Raw genomic sequence first — 20,079 nt, forward strand, 5'->3', positions numbered from 1 at the left:
TATCCTGGTAACCCTAAAATGTCGAACTCCCTTGATCTTAGTGCTTCTGTGACCCAGCACCCTTGTTCTGCTTTCACTTTGTGATGCCTTGGATGGTGCTCCTATCCTGGACTGTCCCCCCTTACATTACTTCTGCCACATGGATTCCTTGGGAGTTGTTGACTCCAACTTCGAGCTGTCTGGAAAATGTGGTTCATTTGTTGCTGTCTGTGGCCTGCACACTGGTTCTGGCCTCGTTGCTGAAATTAATAACACATGGCCCTGTTTCTCTTTTGGATAATGGGGTAGAGATGGGTGGAGACTGAGGTTTCTTGGACAGCTGTACGGCAGATTTTGGCATTCTTGTGCCAGCAACAGGACTTAGAGTGGTCCAGTTATCCAGAGAAATCACTCACCCATACTTGCTGGATCCTTCCATCATGTTGGGACAGTATGTGCAGCCTCAAGGGGTGTCTGTCCTAGACTTTACTACCCCAGTATGGAGACTTTTCTCCCAGCATCACAAAATAATTACCGTAACAGGCAAGCCCCAAATAGTGAAAAGAACTCTCATTTGCTCATACAGATATCTTTATTTGAAAAGTTAAAAATCTCTGGCACATACAGATCTGGGCATTTGGATGTTGCCCTTGGGGTATATATGGAAATAACTTCAGTGATTTCGTGGGTTAAGTAGATTTTGCAAATACCGAGCTTACAGTTTAAAACAACCTTACATCCTTGCCCCATTATTAAACACTTTAAACTTAGTTGGTTTTTTTTCCTCTCACTTCTCTGGATTCATGCAGTTGTGGTGCTTTCTGCTGAGACTTTAGCCGGAAGGCCACACAAATCGAAAAGTACGTAGTTAACATTTTAGGTATATAACAACTATGGAATGCAGGGGTGAGAAAGATGGAGAACATGCTGTGATTTGCAGACCACACTGTATCTAAATTAAGTAGCTAGCTATTGGGCAAAAATTGGTAGATAAATTCTTTCCTGTTCTTGGCACTATCTGCTCACTTCTGTGGTCTTGCAATAGGCATATAGCTTCTTGCCTTAGAAAAGCCCCTTTTCTTTCTTCATTTGGAGCTGCTTCCAGCCAGGCAGAGCAGCAAATTGCCCTCTTGTGATGCCAAACACAGAAATAAAATCCTGTTCAGAGAGGTAATTCTAAGAGAGAAAACAAAGTCTGTAGTTAGGAGGAGGACATGACGCCCATCAATGCCAACAGAGGAGGGGAGGGTAAAGCCAAGAGAGTGTCTTTGAAGGGGGAAGGAGAAGGAATTTTTCAGAAAGTCTGTAATGGACTTAAATTATTCACTGGAGGGTTCTTGGGTTGTAGAATCCCATTTTGGCCTGAGCAGAAGCTGACCGGATTTGCTGCTCTCGTGGTCCCACCTGGCACCAGTTTTTGGCCGGAAGAACAAGAATTGGGTTATACATGATGAATTCTAGACATGAGTTTTGGCTGAATGGAGAACTAAATCGAGTGCTGGTTTTCCTCACTTCAGGCCCTTATCTGCCATTTTTTTATCCAGACATTTTCGAATGCAAGATCGCGTGGATCTTGTTCAGAGCATAAATTGATGCTTACTGAATATTTGCTCTCTGAGTAAAATTATTAAGATACGGCTTCTGTTTTCAAGCAAGTTGTAGTCCAGATCCTTAAGAGTTGGTTAGCTAAGACATTGTGGAAAACCCAGAGACCCATCCCAAATCAACTCCTTCAAGGGGAAAATAAGTGAATTCAACCAAAACTTCAAGAGGGCATACCATCTGCCAGGCCCTGTTGTAGGTGCCGAAAAGCGGAGAACGTGGTGGTGAACAAGACAGAGAAGGTCCTTGCTCTTAAGCAGTGTTAGGGCAGTCAGGGAGGGCCAGCCAGCACCTGAACCATGAGGAGGAGCTAGCTCTGTGATGGTCTGAGAGAAGAAAGGTTTCTCAGGCGGCATAAAGGCTCAAAGGCCGGGACGAGCGCGTTTGAGACAGAAAGGGAGCCCCTGGCTAGAGGGTGGTAAGTGAAGAGGGCGGTAGTATATGAGATCAGACATCAGAGAGGCAGGTGCAGGCCAGGTTGTGTAGAGCTGCGGAGGCCACAGAAAGGATTCTGGATTCTTTTTCATTTGCAGCGGGAAGCCAGTTGGGGGACTCTTGGCAGTAGTCCGTGATGGCTGGACAGCAGAGAGACGGGGAGGAGTGGACAGAGGCCAGCTGATGGACTGATGTGGGGGGTGGGAAAAAAGGAGCCCTGGGTTTTTGTCTTGAGCTACCGGGTAGCTCAGATGTCTGTTGAGGGGCCTACAATGTGCCAGAGCTGTCCTAGGCCATGTACTGAGACAGGTGCTTCCCTCATGGAGAGCTCCACTCACAGTAGACATAGTTCCTTTAGCCACTCACCTCCTTTTTGGCAGGGTTCACATCCTCAGGCAGCTCCTGATTTTGATGTTTCAACAGGACTTCTATAGGGTAATATTTTGGCTCAGAATTCAGGGAGAGGGTTGCATTCCTCATGTCCTAGGTAAGATAAGAATGTGGACAGGATAAAAGACTGTTCAGGGTCTGTGCAGTTGAAGCTCTGTGTGTATAGTATTTAATATTTTGGCTGATACTACTGCACCCTTTGTGATCATCTTTTTGAACCATGATCCCTAAAGCTGGCTGCCTGTCAGAATCAACTGGGAATCTAAAATATTCAGATTTTGGGGTGCTTCTTGGGAAAGCTGCTTCAGTGAGTCTCGGGTAAATCCTGTATAGGCAGGTTGGCTTAACGCGGTGCTTAAATCTCATTTCAATACTGTGATCACAGACCTTCTTGTGGCGCTTGTATTTAGGCTCTACATTTCCAGCCTTTAAATGACTTCAAATTGAAGTCATACTGTTGTTAAATACATTTTAAAGATACTATGTAGCCATTAGCTTTGGAATCTTGAGTTTGTAGAGCACAAAGGATGGAGCTGCAGATGGCATGGACACCTGCTACCATGGGCTCATCCTGATGCTAAAGAGCTGTTGGATTCCTGGCCAGAGGCTCCACTTCTTTTCGCCATTAGAGTCGGGGTAATGAGTTTTTTGTGGTCTGCATGGTCAGAAACTGGTAAGCATCTCATTTCGGTTAGAAGCTTATTATGAAAAATACTGCCAGTCAATTTAGTCTGTCCTGAATGATAGAATTGAATAATAAACCTAGTTTTTGTAGTTTTTGTTTGTTTTTTTAGCTTAAACAACAAACATTCATTTCTCAAGAGTTCTGGAGGCTAGGAACCTAGTCCAAGATCAAGGTGTCTGGAAATCCTGGGTCTGGGGAGAGCTCGCTTCCCAGCTTGTGGATGGCATTTTCCCAGTGTATCCTCATCCGGTAGAGAGCCAGCCCTCCTAGCTCTTCCTTCAAGGGCACTAATTACCCCCTAAAGACCCCACCTCCTCATACCACCACATTAGGGGCTAGGGGTTCAACATACGAATTTTGGAAGACAAACACATTCAGTCCATAATTCTAGGTGATTCCTAGGTCATAATTCCTTATATTTAAAAATATTTTTTTTTTAAGCAGCAAGTCTATTCTAAATCCAGGAAGACAGTGAAACGAGGAACTTGGCTTTGAGACCTGCTTTGCTATTGATTAGAACAATCTTAAAAGAGCCCACTAGAGTGATACTAAGAAGGACACGATAGGGTTTCGCCCATGCGGTGTCTGTAGTGTTTACGGTTTCTCTCTGGCTCCGAATGCCCGTGTGACTTGCTTCTGCAGGAGCAAACCCAACTCACAGCAGTGATTCTCGTGATAGCAGTGGCATCTCCCAGCTCTTCTTTTAACTGCTCATAGGATTTCCCTGCCTGGAACAAAGAGACGGAAGACAGGATGAGGTGCTGCTTACAGGGGGAGGGACATCTTAGGCCTCATCTACCCTCGAGGAAAGCAACAAAGCCGGGGAATCAGAAGACATTGCAGGGCTAAGCAGGAATGAAAATCCCCCCTTCTGGGTCCATGCCAGGTTGGAAGGTCCTTCAACATGATCTGCATTCTTTGCTGGTGTTCCTTAACCCTCCACACAAGACCGAAGAAGACAGAGCCATTGACTAGGAGTCAGAAAACCTGGCTTCTTCCTAGTGGTTAACTGTGACTTTCGACAAATCCCCTCCTCTAAGCTTCCTCCTCTTTAACATGGAAACTTTTGCCCCAGCTGTCAGGGTGGTTGTAAAGCTCAAAAAAGGAGATGTGTGTGGATAAACTTTATCAACCATCACTTACTTCCACACAGGGCTTCTTCCTGAGACAAGCTGTGAATTCTCTAATCAGACTGAGTGCCGTGGTGGGCAGAAAAGAGAAGGAAAGGAAAAAGCAGGGGAGTGGAGAGGGGGTGGGGGAAATGTGGTCCTGGATTTACTCAGCCCTTAAGTTAGTACCCTGCCTTCCCACTAAGCTATTCGCTCTGAGCTCCTGGGCAGTAGGGAGGTCTCCCCCATTCTCTCTGTTCTTACGCTCCAAACATGAGGGTCCCACGCCAAGAACCAGCCCGTGAAGATGGGAGGCTCAAAGCCCTGTTTGATGATCAGGATCGGTGTGTCTGCATCCCGGCCGCTGGGGTGAGTGTGCAGGTACTCCTGGGCCGTCGCAAGGGCGCTCTCCTTCTCTGTGGCATTGGCCTCAGCCCCAATCCACAAGAACACCTGTGTGGTAGAGGTGGCATCTTAATGCGCGTCTATCAAGGACTAAGGACTAGACCAGACCCACTGCCTTTCCTTTCCCCCTCAGCGAACCACAGCCTCAGAGAACTTTCCCGGCCTCATTTGCTCAGCAGAGAGAAAGGCTTTCCCAGAATCAGCTTGGTGTTTTGATTTTAATTACACATGTATCTCCTAAATCTACATGTCCAGTCCCAAGCTCTCGGTGAACTTCGGCTTCCTGAACTCAACTTTTTGCAGGACACTCCCCCTCCCCCTGACCGTGGCTGTCTCTAGGAACCTCAAACAGAACCCCCCCAAATGTAGCTCTTCTTTTCTAGACTTGCATCCGTGTCTCCATTCTTGGTCAATGGCATCCATCCAGTCACCTAGGGCAGTAACCTGGGAGCCATCCTCGATGCCCCTGTACCCAGCGAGTCACCAAGGCCAGCCTGTTTCCCTCCTATGCATTTGTCATAGGTGTCACCATCCCTCTATCTGACCCCATTGCCCCTGTGCAGCCCGAGGTGGCCCTTAGTCCTCTTACTCAACTGTTACAGTGCTCTCCTGACTGGCCTCCCAGCACACCTTCTGTCGTTTCCCCCATCCCTCCTCTCCCACACTTTGCAGGGTGATCAGTCGAAAGCACAGCGACCGTGTCATTCACCTGCTTAAATTTCCGTAGCTTTCCAGGATAAAATTAAAACTTGACATGGTAGGTAAGGCCCATACCTACTTCTTAGCTTCATCTCGAACTCCTCTACCCTATCTTAAGGTCTGATGATATTGTCGGGAGTTCCTTGTATACTAGACAATTACATGCCTTGCTTTTTAACTTGTGCTATTTCCTTTGCCCAGGATGCTCTCTCTACCTGATTAATGCCCACTCATCCTTTGCGATTCAGCCTGGGAGCCGTCTCCTCTAGGAAGTCTTCTCTGAACCCCTAAACTATGTTGAGTGCCCCTAATTTGTGCTCCCGTGGCACCATACCTCCATTACAGCAAAATGATGTTTCTCTGTCCAGCCCCTCCATCAGCCTGTAAACTCTGAAAGCAGAGGCCCTTCACCTTGGTGACCCTACCCCTATCACAGTGACTGGGGCATGAAGGAAGTGCTGAGTACGTCTGCTGAGCTGAGCTGAGGAAAATAGGATGTCAGGGAGGGTTTGCCTTGGAGAGCTCCCCTTTACGGCCCAATATTCCCTAAGAGGCCCATCGTTCTGAGTGTGGAGCCTGTTGCTGCCTCTCCTAAGAAAAGAAGTGCATGATGATAAGATGGACTGATTTTCCCAAGGCAAGGTGGGAAACTTCCCAAGGTGGTCAGTTTTAAACAACACTCTGTTCTCTCCATCCCTGGCAAAAAGTGGGCTCTTCCTTTGGCTACCACTGACAGATGTTTGGTAGACTCGGGGAAGGGCCAGGGCTACCCCGGGTTTATCCTGGCAGGGGAGGTGCGACATGAAAAGTAGCCTAAAGTCGGGGGGGGGTGTCTTTGTCACTTGTTCCAAGTTCTCTGGCTGTGTCTTACCTGGTCCCAGGTATCTAGGAGCATCACATCACCTGGGTTCAGGTCATCCTGGGTGAAGTCTGTGATCTCCGTGACAACGAACCGCCCAGTCTTATTGGAACATTCAAAGAGACGAGGCTGCACATCTAGGATTTCCTGCTGTAGTCTGCAATGCAGTCCATTTAGAGGAACTGAGCTACTAAGAAATCATGTTTTTTTTTTAAATTTAAATTCTAGTTAGTTGACATACAGTTCAGTATTGGGTTCAGGGGTAGCGTTCAGTGGTTCATCAAGAAGTGGGTGTTTAGAACTGAAAGGCATCCTAGAGTTGGTGCAGTTCACAAGCCTGGGCGGCAGGGGGAGCCCCGAGGAGGGGACAGCGCATTCCCATACCTTTTGTCGTTGGCATAGGCCGTTTTTCCTCCCAGCAGGTCCCAGAACTCAGCTGGCTCCTGGCCCTCGGCCACAGTGTCCTCGGTGCCCTCGCAGAGAAGGCTGGCCAGCTCCTTAGCCATCGCCCGCTCATCCCCACTAGACCCCTGAGAGTGGGGTGAGGAGAACACAAGTGTTAGTCGCACATAGACACGTCGATGGGCAGGGGGAGGGAGTCACACTAAGAGTGTACTTGGATCAGCTACCAGGCAACAGTGCCCCAGGATGGGGAGCTAGGTTTGTTCTAGTCCTGGGAAAGGAGGGGTGGGAGAGGAAAACAGCGTGGTGGCAAAGAGCAGGACTGGACTCTGAGCCCACCGTGGATGTTGGTCAGAGGCACCTTTGTTTCAGCTTCGGTTGGAATGTTAGCACCTCCTCTCGATTTTTTTTTTTTTAAGAGAAAACATTTATTCTTTAAATTACATTCAAGAAAATTCACTTTTTGGTGTACAGTTCTATGAGTCTTGACCAACAGAGAATCATGTTACTGCCATCAAAATGAAGATACAGAACATTGCCTCAGCCCTGCAAAAAATTCCCTCAGGCTACTCCCCCTTTGTCATCAGACCCTCCCCAAATCCTTAACCTCTGGCAACCGCCAATCTGTTCTCCATCACTACAGTTTGCCTTTTCCAGAATGTTATAAATGGAATCATACACTAGATAGCCTTTGAGTTTGGCTTCCTTCACTTAGCATAGGACATTTGAGATTCACCCTTGTTGGGAGGATCAACAGCTTTTTTCTTTGTGCTGCTTAGTAGTATCCTACTGTATAAATATACCACTGTCTTTTCATTCTTCAGTTGAATTGCTTCCAATTTTGGGTGATTATGAATAAAGGTGCCAGATATATTTGTGTGAAGGTAGTTTTTTCTTTCTCGTGGGTAAATAAATACCCAGGCACGGGATTGCTGGATCATAGGTGTGTGTTTTATAAGAAACTGTCAAATCATTTTCCAAAGGCTGGTGCATTCCCACCAGCAATACAGGCGAGTTCCTGCATCCTCATCTGCACTTGATATTGTCTTTTTTTTAGCCCTTCTGCTAGGCATCCAGTGGTATCTCTGTGGTTTTCACTAGCATTGCCCTGATACCTGTGCTGTGGAGCATCTTTTCCTGTTCAATTCTCTTTTGTAAAACAATTTTAGTGCTTTTTAATGTAGATGCACCCCGAATTGACAAAAATCACAGTTTTAGTGTTTGTGTTCAATGTTAATGCCTGTCCTACTACGATCCACCAAACTGGTGTGGAAAGATTGACTTATCCAGCGTCCCTCTGTGTAGAAGTTTATGGAGCATCTCCTGGGTGTGAGCAAGGCTGTCAGTGAGTTTCTAATTGTGGGGAACTTTGGCAGTTCCTTTGAAGATCCTTTAGGAAAAGGCTCATCTTCTTGAGGACTGCTCCGGCCTACTTTTTAGTTCCTTTGTCCTTGCTGACAGGAAGGTGGGCAGAGGGCTGGGCTCCACGGGGCTGGTGTGAGCCCTGGGCCCAGCTGTCTCACCTTGCCGTACCACAGGTAGTTCTCTGCCTGGCTCCGTAGCAGAAAGGCATCACTGGAGTTCAGGGAGGAGGCCAAGGCTGGAACCTCCACCGCTTTGGTGTTAGATTTGTCATTTCCTTGAATCTGGAAGAGCCTTACCGGGGGATTGGGCTCAGCATTTCCCTTTCTGGAAGTCCCACCCTAGAGAGAAGGAGAAAAGCAGAATCTGGTTCTAAGAGGCACCATGTGAACAGAGCACTAGGCTAGCCATTGTGGAGATTACGGATGAATTTACCACTGCTTTTGCCCTCGGGGAGCTTCCATGCCAACTGGGAGAGGTCAGGTGAGCTGGAACTGCGATACCAATAATATTAGCTCTCATTCAGAGACTCTTATTATATGCTAAGCTCTATGGCTGGTGCTTTACCTATATCATTTCATGGATCCTCGTAATAACTGTGAAGTAGGTATTTATTTATTAATTTTAAATTTTTTTTCTTTTTTTTTTAGATTTCATTTATTTGAGAGAGAGAGCGAGAGCACAAGCAGGGGGAGCAGCAGAGGGAGAGGGAGAAGCAGGCTTCCTGCTGAGCAGGGAGCCCGATGTGGGGCTTGATCCCAGGACCCTGGGATCATGACCTGAGCCGAAGGCAGCCGCCCAACCAACTGAGCCACCCAGGCACCCCAGTAGGTATTTATTTTTAAAGATTTATTTATTTATTTGAGAGAGAGAGAGAGAGAAAGAGAGAGAGAGCACACATGCTCGTGAGCAGAAGGAGGGGCGGCAGGAGAGGGAGAGAGAGAATCCCAAGCAGACTCCCTGCTGAGTGTGGAGCCTGATGCGGGGCTCGATCTCACAGCCCTGAGATCATGACCTGAGCTGAAATCAAGAGTCGGACACTTAACTGACAGCCACCCAGGTGCCCCCAAAGTAGGTATTTATTACAGTACAGATGGGAAAAGTGAGGCTTAGCAACCTGGTTAATAAATGACAAGGCTAGGACCTGCCCGCAGGCGTGGGTGATATCAAGCATATGACATTATAGTGCTGGTAGTGCTTCGGCCAGGGCTTCATGGAAGAAGTGGGCACACCCAGGGGCGGGACTGGACAGGGCATCATGTGGCACACGTGAGGTCTAATGGGGAGACCTACCTCACCGGAGTGGAGAGTGTGGGTTAGGGCGCTGAGAGTAACACACCCGCATGGGTAAAACCGGTCAGATCATGAAACACCTTGGACGTTAACGAGGCAGTGGTTTGGACTTGAAGCCCTGGGCAGCTGGGATTCCCTTGAGTGTCTCAGAGAGATTAACCCTCTTCTTGTCTGTGTCTACCCCCAGCCCTGGTTTCCATCCCTCCTCTCCTATACTGCAGCCTCCTGCTGACTTATTTGTCTGAGTATTCCTGCTCCTGGTGTCACTTTTTCTGAGGGGTCTCACCTCAAAGATAACCAGCTTCCCTTTGAAGATGGCCATGAAGTGGCGGGGCTCCTTCCCCATGGTAACTCGGACCTGCACAGGCGCCCCGTCAAACTGCTGATCCACCTCCGTGGCCTGGTATGCCGAGGCCACCAGCTCATCCTTGGAGGCGTGGCGGCCCTGCAGGGGTGAGAGGGTGAGCACTGGGTCCTTGCTACCCCTCGCCCCCGCCCAGGGGCCAGAGGTAGCGTCAGGATCCCAAGGAGGAGCCTGCGTCAGGCCTACCTGCCAGATATACAAGATGTAGCGTGGCTTCCCATTCACCTCGTATGTGTAGAGAACCAGATAGCAGTCTCCCCCATAGAAGAAGCCATACCACTGATGCTCCACGGGGACCAGCTCCAGGTTTTCAATCCTCCAGATCTGGACACAGAAGGAGACACAAGTTCTCAGAGATGGGGCTCCTATTTGGAAAGATGGCTGCCTGAAGGGAACTGGGCCATGCTTCACAGAGAATCCAGGCGGGTGAGGCATGAACATCCACCCAAAGTACACCTTCCCTCTCTGGTTCTTCTTTCCCAGCTGTGAGGGCTTATCACATTTGCATGATTTGAATCCCGAGAAGAACCAGATCATTCCTGCTCCAGTGCATCCCCATCATGGCTCTGAGATGATTTGACTATTTCTGCCCGGTGAATTATTGATAGCACACGGGGGTAGTGGCCTTTCACTTCCCTGAGGGGTTGTGGGAAAGCGTTGCAGACTCCGGTCACCTCTGAGAGCCAACTCCTGAGGTCCCAGAGATGAAAACGAAAGCAAAGCAGACCAGAGTCACTCTCTCCCTCCTCTCCAGCAAAACAGCTAGGAGGGCTGGTGCTGCCCACCCTGAGATGCCAATCACTGACTTACCTCAACCTCCCCATTGCCATCATCGACCATTCTTTCCTGGGCAGCGACCTCCGGCTTGGTGTGCAGCAAAGTCACATCAAATTTATCCTGGAGAACTTTAGCTGCAGAGAAGGGGTTGGGAGAAGCCAAGTGGGTGAAGAGCATCTGTTCCTGCCTTTCTAGAGAGTCCCAGCAGTGGGAAGGGGAGCTGGGGAGCAGCCTTACCAATTTTGCCGACACCAGACGTTTTCCCCAGGCCCACGGTCTGGTCCTTCACTGCCCACTTCTGGAACAGCTGCTTGAACATGGCCGACTCGGCACCGTCGTTGACGGTCTCCACGTTGGTGCTGCAGCGGTAGCCCTGCATCTGGATGAAGTTCTGCAGACAGCCCCCCACGCCCCCGAAAGTCACGTCAGTCAGGGAATGCACTGGGTTCTGTGCTTGTCTGGTGACTTGCCCTTTGAAGCCAGTCAGCAGGATTGCTCCCTTGTGGGAGTCGGAGTCAAATGCTAACTCACTTATGTCCAGGGACCAAGTTACCTGCCTCAGGGAAAGGACTGTGGGAACATTTTCGTATCTCTGGATTGGCCTGTCATGACCATTAATTTTTTTTTGCAAGATCCTCTATACTGTGTTCTTGGCGCACTCATGTACTCCACTGAGTTTGTGTCACAAGCATTTGCTCATTTACTGCTGCGTAAGCGCATCTTGCTGGGTTCATCTGCATGGGTCCGGACAACGTCACAGGCCCCTTGAGGACAGGGCCGTTGACCGTGATGTGATGTCCCCTTCGATAATAGCAGCCATGTTTACTGAGCAAGTGTAGGCACCAGGTACTGTCCTAAGTGTCTTACAAATGTTAGGAGTTGTCTCTTAAACCTGGCTTTATCCCCAGGTTGTCTGTCTGACTGAAGTCCGTGTATGTAACAGTGCTGTCATAAGCCCCAGTGCCTCGTCTGGTTCTCTGAACACATCTGACGTGGTCCTGACAGAATTTTGTGGACAATACTGTACACATGTAGCTCCTACCAGGGCTTTAGACATGGCCGTCTGTTTCTCAGTCTTTGTGGCTCTTCTTCCTTTCCACACGTAGATCTTGGTTCCACTTTGGTCTAAGATGTAGCAGTCCTGAAGCGGGCAGGGATAAAGGTGGTTACTGCCAATCGGGACCATAAGGAAGATCTCTGAAGCCAGGTCTGGCCACGGAAGCCGCGCCTACCCAAGCTCTACTCACGTCATGGTTCAGTAAGTCCTGGACCAGGGGCCTTGTCGCTACCTCTGTGACCACCAGCTGCCCAGCTGAGTCCGAGACACTGGAAAAGGGGAGAAGTTAGCTTGTGCCTTCTCTTCTACAAAGCATCTTGTAGTCAGTTTGATATTTTGCTGGTTTTGTTTCAGTGTAGAGTTTCTGGGTCAAGTTTGACCTCTTATGACAGGCGTGGCTTGAATGCAGACAGGAATGTGATGGACTCTGTTCTCGAGAGGAGACTTTGGTGCATCTCTCTCCGGAACATGATCTCCTCCACATCCCTGGGCATAGATAGAGCCAAGTAAAGGAAGAGTCTCCTCAAGAGACCAGGAAGAGTTGCTGACAAGAGCAGATGGTAGCTGCCTCCTTGAGTGGGGAACACTGAGCTCCTTCTGAAAGCTGCATTTGAAAAGGGTTAAAAGAAAGCCAGATGCCTGGGGGCACCTGGGTGGCTCAGTCGGTTATGCTCAGTCGGTTATGCTCAGTCTGCTTTCAGCTCCCTGGGTCAGGTTCTGGGTGTGTGTGGGGGGTGTCCTGGGATCGAGCCACCTCCCTCTCTCTCTGTGTGCATGCGCGCACTCTCTCTCTCAAATAAATAAATAAAATCTTAAAAAAAAAAAAAAGCCAGATGCCTATACCCAAAATGAGGAGCCAAGCACCCCCTACTCCAGCTTCCAACCAGCAGCCAGGTTTAGTTACTCACTGATACAACATGATGTTTGAGATGCCTATACCCAAAATGAGGAGCCAAGCACCCCCTACTCCAGCTTCCAACCAGCAGCCAGGTTTAGTTACTCACTGATACAACATGATGTTTGATTTCTGCTGCTGGTCCATGATCTCATCGGGCACGGCAGGCTTGATAATAGAGCGCTGGCCAAGGGTGTCCTGAAGGACCTTCATCAGCTCTGGACTTGCTGCCTCCTTGTCTCCCTCGATCACGCCTATTTCAGCACGGCCCCCTCGTTCCCTGTCCCGAATATCCTTTGCCAGAAGCATAGCCTGTCAAAGAAGCCCCAAGAAGCACTCAGTCCCGCTGGGCCCCCTTGGCGCTTGCTGGCTTCGGGGGCAGCGACCTGTGTCCCAGACACAGGAGTTATTCTGCGGCTTAAGACCCCGGGGGTGAGTCACAGACTCAGGCACTTGGCCTGTCTCTGAAACAGATTCTGCTCCAACGCGGGGGTCTGTCTGTTTCCGCATCTCACAGAAGAGCCAGTGAGGAAGGAAGATGGAAAAGGCAACCCAGAGAGTGAGAGCCCCATGACCGGGCCTGAGGGAGAGGAGAAGGGGCTCAGACTGGGAAGAACCACACCTTCAGGCGCTCTCCGCTGTTGCTCTCTGGCCCATTCCATTGGATGATGACCTTCCCAAGGTCCAGCAAGAAGACATCGCCTTGGTTAAAACTGTCCCAGCTCATCTCCACCTGCAGATGAGAAGTAGACGTTGTTCAGGAGGAATTCTTAGGTATTAGCCGGGGAGGCTCTGGGTGCAGGACAGAGGGTGGGCAGGACTTACCTCGGTGGCCCTGATGTTTCTTTTCCCCTTCACGTGTAACAGCCGCTTCACGTCATAGGTGTTGGTCTCCACATGCTTCATCCCGGAGGCCACGCCCCCCTTCTTGTAGCTGAGGGGATATCCAGATAACCCCCCGTTATTTATGTGCTAGGGACTGGGGAGGCCGGTGTCAGTTGGGCAGACGCGGCCTCTGCCCTCAGGGGCGGCGGCGACAGAACGAGACTCCGTGAGGCCTTTTTGACAGAGTGGTCCGGGCAGTCTTCTCCGGAGGAGTGACATTCAAGCTGACATACGAGGAGGACTAGGAGCCAACCAGCAGAGGACTAGTGTTCCAGCGGGTGGCTCCGGGGTGAGGACCCTGTAGCACGAGCTTGGCTGGTTCTAGCCGCTGTGTGAATCGCAGCATGTGACAAGGAGAGGGGCACAGGCTGGGTGGCCGCAGCCGAAGCATTCATAGCACTATGGCCTTAAGACCAACCGCCTCGGGGAGTCCACTCTCCTGGCCCTGGAGTTCCCCCCAACCCCGCGTCCACCCCAGGCGTCCTGCCCCTGCAGGCCGGGCAGAGAGCCACCCTGGAGTAGGACGTTTGTCTGTGGGCTCCCTGGTGACTCATGGGGTGCGCCGTGCCCAGCAGGTCCTCAGTCAGTGCGACTGCCAACCGGCAAGAAGCTAGCCTTGGACCAGCCTCAGGTCTCTCGAGCTCCTCGGAATCCCTCTTTTTGTTTTCAATCTCGAGCGCAAAGTTTGGAGTTAGACTCCTCAGTTCGTGGAACATTATCATCCCCGTCCTTTCCAAGACCCCTCTCCTATTTTCAGTATTTATGCATTCCCTTTTCTCTGCATATGTCCCCCCACTCCTCTCCCCACGACAGGTATCCCTTCCGACCGTTGAACGACTGCCTTTTTATTTTCATTCGGGTAAATGTGTCCTGTTGTTTGGTGGGCATGTATTTTTTTTAAAACAGAAATTGGCACTGTTATATATTTCAGGTCCGTCTCTTACTCTGGTCACTAGGACCATGTTTTAATTTCAGGGCTGTCCACAGCTCAGCCGGTATCTGCTCCACGGCCTCCCGCTGTGTACTCCTTCCTGTCCCGTCTCCCTGTGACGGGCACTTACGGGGGGGCCACGGCTTCACACCGTCACTCCTGACACTGCTGTGAACCTTCTGGCTCGTGAGCCCTTGCGGAGCTGGGTGCGGGAGAGGTCCCCTGATGTATACACCCGGGAGTGGGATTGGCCTCAGTGACAGCACACTGTCCTCCAGCCGCCACTGACCACCAGACTGGTCCTCACCGCCCCCCGCCCCCGACGGGCCACGCGGCCTCCCCTTTCCCCCCCAGTCTTGCCACCGCTTGCCTCCGCCCGGCCCTCTGGTCTGCCCTGGTCTGGTAGGTGGAGCCATAGCTTTGATTTGATCTGTATTGCTCTGATTCTTCATACACCGATTGGCCCTTTTGGTTTCCTCTGTGGTAAACTGCCATTTCTGTCCTCGCGCTGGTGAACTACTCACATGATGCCCTGCTTGAAGTAGCCGTGGAAGGTGTCAGACTCGTGGTACTGGACCTCTCGGTGCTGCACGGGGCTGCCCCCCAGGTAGTCATCCAGCTGTGTGGTGTAGATGGCCGCGCAGGTCTGCTCATCCTGGGAGGAGTCCTTCCCGATCCAGAAGTGGATGTCCTGGGAGAGGAGGCTGCCCACTCTCCGTGTCTGGGATGTCCAGAGAGATCAGGTCAGGGGCCAGCTCACCTCCATCCCGCTCTGCTGCTGGCTCCCCAGGCGTATGGTGGCTCGTGGCCGCCCTAGGCAGGCTCCGGGCCTCTCTCCCTCCCTCCGGGGCCCCTGTGCACACCTGCTATGTGGCTCAAGCTCTGGCAGCCCAGAATCCTCCCGCATTTGGGGAGAGTTGACAGCTTACTGTTCTCCAACTACATGGAGACCCGTGAGGATCTTTTCCAAGTTGAGATACAGACTGGCCTTGTGCCCCCTCACTCCCTGCTCTCCCGTGGCTGACACGGTGCCAATCTGTCCATCTGCCTGGCTCGGTCGGCATCGTTCATGTGCGATATTGTTCCCTCAACCAGAATGGGCACTTTGAAGCATGGCCTTGTATTTACCTGGCCTGCCTCCATACCACTCTAATGTGGGGGCGGTGCTGCTTGCGGGGTCCTCGCTGAGGTTCAGACTGAGGGCCCCATCCCCTAAGAATGGCCTTTCTAGTCAAACTGGAGGCCCGTTCTGTACAACACTGAGGAAGAATCAAGACGGATACCAGGAACCTGATTAGCATCAGCAGCAGATCTCGGTGGAACCCAAGAACGGCTCTCAAGGGAGAAGCTCACGGGAACCGGCAGGGGTGGGGGGGCTTGGGGGTGGTGGTGCTCACCGAGAGGATGACGTAGCAGTCCCCCTCATAGAAGTTGCCGTGGGCACTCAGGGGAACCAGCGCCAGCTCCAGTTTCTGGAAGGACAAGGGCTGTGTATAGTCTGCCTCCCACCCCCCACTCCCCAGCCTCCCTGTCCTCCATCATGTGGCAAAGGTGGCCGGGGAGAAGTAGGGAAGATGTCCCTGCTGATTCTATAGGGCATGGTGGCTAGCCACAGGATTAGTGGGCCCACCCCTCTGGCTTCTGCCGAGCTCTGCCTGCATGGCCCCAGGGCTGAATCTGGGGTCCCTGTCTTTACCCCACCCCCCTCCCTACCCCTGCTTGGTCTCACTATACTTGAGGAGCCTTGTGAGCTCCTCTAGCCCTTTGCAGGGAAAAGAGCTGGATATAAGCGGTCGGGTCAAATCTTACCTCTGAGCAGCTGCACCTGAGCCTCTGACACCATCCTCCAACCCTGACCGCCCAGTGCTGGGCAAGGGCTGCAAACAGAGCGTGGGGGTGCCGTGGGGCTATGAGGCGAGCGCCGGCGGTGTGTGGGCGGGGCTCCACGGCCAGCGCTCCGTATTGGATTCTGGGGTGGGGGCTTGACGTGTCCCCTGCGCATATGGCTTGTCCCAGGAGAGCCATTCACATGGCCTCAGATAGGGATTTTCCTCACTCTCTCTAAGTGACAGGCACCTGCAGTCATACTTGTGTATATTCTATGTAAGATGTGCGTGTTAAATGTAAAGATGTTAAATATACCATACTTTTGGTAACTTTTAGTACCTACTTTGAAATAATCAGGAAGCTTTAAGGGCTCTGGGTTTTAGGCAGCCGCCCCTCCCTGGGCTCAGAGCAGGGAGGAGAGGTGCGGGGAGGGGGGTTCTTACATCTGGCAGGTGGAGCTGCCCAGGCCAGGGCTGTTCCCAGCTAGACTGCTGGAGCTCGAGGTCAGCTGGAGGGGCTCAAGCCCAGGTGGGAGAAGGGATGAGCGGCCCCCTGATCTATGCAGTAACCCCACCTCCCCTACCACTTGGCAGGAACCAGCGTGCCCTGTGAAAGACAGGTTCCAGTTTTTCTGACAGGAGTCTTCGGTCTTTCTCTAGGGCATTTACTGCAAGTGCAAACTCACTGAGCAGATGGCAGGATAAAGGGCAAGCTTAGTTTTGCTTGGAGCCCGGCTCTCCAGAGCTAAAAGCATTTCCTCCACCCGCGAGCACCCAGGAGGGGTCAAGGATAGGAAAAGGTGACTCCGATGCTGTCTCTCGCTATTTCCCAAGGCAGGAGACTGCAGGAGTGCCCGGGGTGACCAGAGACCGCCCCCAGATGCCGTGTGAAGAGGAAGGTGCGCCTCCAGCCCAGCTCACCTCTATTCTCCAGGTGATGATCCCAGGGTCGTTGCCCACAGCCCTGAAGGCGCTGCTCAGAGACATGGCGCTTGTCTTCCCAGGACTGCAACATCACAGAGTGAGCGGGGCGGATGATGCCTCTCGCGGCAGGCAGCCCTCCAGCTTTTCCCCTAAGTCATTTCCTAGCATCTTGTCAGCCATCCTGCCATGTGTCTGTGGGGCACCCTGCACTGTTTCACGGCGATGCGGGAAATGACTTGTCCAAGTTCCCACTGTAAGCCTGGCTGGCCTGGGGGAGGGGGGCTCACCCAGAAAGAAGGTCACCTTCCCCCTTGCCACTCCCCTGGTAATAGCCACGGTTATCTACTGAAGGGCTGATAAATATGGTAAGCCCTGTGCGGGTTCACTTTATGTTGTCATTTAATTCTCATAAACTGAGTCTCTTTTCATCTTACATCGTAGGTGAGTTGAGGTTTGGAGAGGTTAAGTAATTTGCCTGATGTCACACGCTAGAGTGAAATCCGTATCTGGCCCTAAAACCTGTGCTTTTAGTCACTCTGATGTCGTGTAACCCTTCCTCAACTTATCTGCCTTCAGTGGCACACGGGAAGAAAGGCTTGTATCAGTATTTCCAAGTTGGGCTGCCTTCTCTCATTCATCCCGTCCAGCTCCTCCCAGGGTCCTCGCTTGCCAGGTCTGCTGTGCGGTCAACTCTTTGGCTTCCTCTTTGGGCTTTACTTTCCAGACTTTTCCCTTTTAAGTAAACTGTCCTAAAACTCCAACACCCCATCTTGTTTTTGTCCTCTGACTAATAATATTCCCTGTGCCTCGCGGAAGAGGGAAAGCAACATGGCCGAGCAGGGTGTGGGACCGAGTTGGGGTGCTGGCAGCGACAGGCTGGGTGGCCGGGCCCGCCTGGGGGCAGAGGCCCCCCCCCGTGTCCCCTCCCACCCAGACCCGCAGGAGTCGGTGGTGGCCGCCCACGAGGCAGGGTGGGGAGGAGGAGGAAGCGGGGAAGACAAGTGCGGGTGGATCGGACACCATCTGCGCTCAAGGCGTGTCCAGGAGCATCAAGCGCTTCCACACATCCATGCTCCCCTAGCGGCTTTGTAGCATCAAAGTGCCTGCCTGGCTCTTGCTCTCAAGGAGCTTGCGTTCCCTGATGAATGCTCTCAAGAGGCGAAGGAAAAAAGACGTGCTTGATGGATTTACATAAAGTAAAAAACCAAAACAAAAAACAAAAACACGACCCACCCAGAAAGGGCCGCGTGGAGCTGTGCTATCCGGAGGCGTATTGCGCGTGTTTGGCCATTCCATCCTTGAGCCTCGGTGGATGAAGCCAGGTTTGGAGAGTTTGTGCCATTATCTAGCATGGGCTTTGGCAAAACACAGAATACCAGACTCCCTTTGTGTTCTGCTACAGCAAGACTAAGGCGGAGCAGCCAATGTTTGAGGATTTAATTTGCTAACTCGTGCTGCCCCACCCTCCCCGGTGCTGCTCAGAACTGCCAGGAAATATTCGTTCAGGTTTTTCTCAGACCCTCGATTTCATTCATTAAAGGCAACTGCCGTGACCCAACTAGGGGAAGGGGACAAGGGCCAACGAATTCATTTCTTGAAAACCGAGAAGTTTCAACCTGGGAAAAACCAAACCGGCTGGCATTAATGAGGGCTGTGACTCTCAGAGGCCAAAAGCAGTCCCATTTCCCAGCAGGGACTTAGGGATCAAAAGGGAAGGAGCTCACTGGGCCAAGGCCCCCCAACCAAGGAGAGGACATGCTCAAAGAAGGCACTTCCTGCCACACTGGAACACCCGGAAAACGTGATTGCATTCGTGACATCGAAGTCCCCCGAAGCTGAGTTTCTTCCTCCCTCTTCCCCAAGTCCTTATTTATTAATTCGGCGTTGCAGAAACCCTTGGGGTGGGGCGGGGTTTTGAAATCCCAGGCTAAAAGCCAGCGGCCCTCAATTCTTACAGAGCTCTGTGAATGGACCCCAAGCAGAGGAAGCCGGTTCTAACTTCTGCCTTGCCCCACACCACCTTTCTGAGCTAGGTGAATGGGGCAGTCTCCTTATTTCCCAGCGCTTGAGACCTTTGCTTTCTGTTCAGTGCTTTCTAAAAAGGGCCTTAACTGCTCAGCAAGAAGTTTGCAAAACTGGTACAAACTCCTGGTTTAATCCTTTAAAAGCCTCATCCAAGAAAACAAAGGCACAGAAATTTCAGTGTCCTCTTCCCCTCACTTCCTCCTCGTTCAGCAGGATTGCTCTACTGGCGTGCACCCATCCACCGAGCAGACCTTACCGTGCCTTCTCTCCCGCCGCGTCTTCCGAGTCCCGGGGCAAGGAGCAGCCGTGTCAGAAAACCACCCCAAGGCGGGAGGCGCCAGGTCCTGCTGCCTTAGCTTAGTAATGGCCGCAGACACTGCGTTATATTTGCTTGTGTTTGCATCTTAACCTCATTTTCCCAGTCCCGGCCAATCACAGCCAACCTAGCCCTGGGCTTGACTTATTCAAACCAGAGGGGAAGCTTTATCTGCTCCTATTCAAAACAGCAGAAACAAGAAGAACGGACTTTTAAAGGCTTTTCTCTTTTGACTCCAGCTCCACACCCTGATCTAATTGATTTTTTTAAAAGTGCACAGCCCATCAATAATGCAGGAAAGAGGGTGGGAGGATATGAAATTTGCCATATTGTAGATATGGATGCATTATGCTGATGACAAGAGGCAGGGGCCGGAGCTGCCCCAGAGTGCCTGGGAAGTCTAAGCTGGCAAGTGCCTCCCTGAGAAGCTTCTGGGCATTTTTCAGAGGGAGGGAAGTCCAGGCGAGGGGCCAGGAGTGTGTTATATTCGGTCATTCTGTTTTGCTCCTTAGGGTTTCCCTCGGGGTCCCTACAGCAGTCCAATCAAAATCTGAGTGCCTACTATGTGCCAAGGACCCTGCTGGGCTCTAAGTCCCGGGGATCCTGGTTTGGGAGAATCGGTAAGGGACACAGAAGAACGAGGACTCCCAGTCCCTCGGGGTTTCTGGTTCGTCCCCCAGAAGTCAATAGGACACAAGTGTATGCTTATTAAGCACCTGGATGGCAATGGAGTTGGTTCCAAACGGGGGCCAGAAAAGAGGCCAACTTCTGTAACCTTGAGCAGAAGCCCAGGCAGTGCTGAGTGTGCAGCTGGTCTCCCGGCCGGAGGCAGCGGCTCGCCCAGCCTGGGTGCCCCGAG

General features: G+C 51.5%; 1 protein-coding gene and 1 long non-coding RNA gene across 3 annotated transcripts; one reads left to right on the top strand and one right to left on the bottom strand.

Annotated features, from left to right (window-relative positions):
- Positions 1 to 552: 552 nt before the first annotated feature.
- AVIL (advillin) lies at positions 553 to 19,177 on the bottom strand. 2 transcript variants are annotated; one of them, XM_078076190.1, is made up of 19 exons: positions 19,161 to 19,177; positions 16,877 to 16,961; positions 15,527 to 15,601; positions 14,654 to 14,850; positions 13,139 to 13,247; positions 12,936 to 13,046; positions 12,423 to 12,625; positions 11,609 to 11,687; positions 11,404 to 11,502; positions 10,599 to 10,752; positions 10,395 to 10,495; positions 9,507 to 9,908; positions 8,089 to 8,268; positions 6,548 to 6,693; positions 6,176 to 6,320; positions 4,465 to 4,653; positions 3,751 to 3,819; positions 2,383 to 2,499; positions 553 to 1,155 (listed from the first exon to the last, which is right to left on the bottom strand). In XM_078076190.1, exons 2-19 carry the CDS (start codon positions 16,940 to 16,942, stop codon positions 1,042 to 1,044), a joined length of 2,556 nt encoding a protein of 851 aa, XP_077932316.1. In that variant the 5' UTR covers positions 16,943 to 16,961; positions 19,161 to 19,177; the 3' UTR covers positions 553 to 1,041. The 2 variants fall into 2 exon arrangements, with proteins under 2 accessions (XP_077932316.1, XP_035933885.1); XM_036077992.2 differs by lacking the exon at positions 19,161 to 19,177 and having other exon boundaries at positions 9,507 to 9,665; positions 9,771 to 9,908; positions 16,877 to 17,746.
- Positions 8,467 to 12,366, top strand: LOC144382389 (uncharacterized). Its single transcript, XR_013449241.1, has 2 exons — positions 8,467 to 8,758; positions 9,408 to 12,366. It is a non-coding gene; the product is annotated as an uncharacterized LOC144382389 (long non-coding RNA).
- Positions 19,178 to 20,079: the final 902 nt, after the last annotated feature.

The sequence above is a fragment of the Halichoerus grypus genome, chromosome 6 (assembly GCF_964656455.1).
Source record: "Halichoerus grypus chromosome 6, mHalGry1.hap1.1, whole genome shotgun sequence".
Lineage (NCBI taxonomy): Eukaryota > Metazoa > Chordata > Mammalia > Carnivora > Phocidae > Halichoerus > Halichoerus grypus.

Excerpts from the sequence above, each read along its gene's own strand:
- AVIL (XM_078076190.1), bottom strand. The coding sequence starts at position 16,942 with ATGTCTCTGAGCAGCGCCTTCAGGGCTGTGGGCAACGACCCTGGGATC. Across the intron at positions 15,602-16,876 it reads TCATCACCTGGAGAATAGAG|AAACTGGAGCTGGCGCTGGT; the intron begins GTGAGCTGGGCT and ends TTGTCCTTCCAG. Across the intron at positions 10,753-11,403 it reads CGGCCATGTCTAAAGCCCTG|AACTTCATCCAGATGCAGGG; the intron begins GTAGGAGCTACA and ends GGCTGTCTGCAG.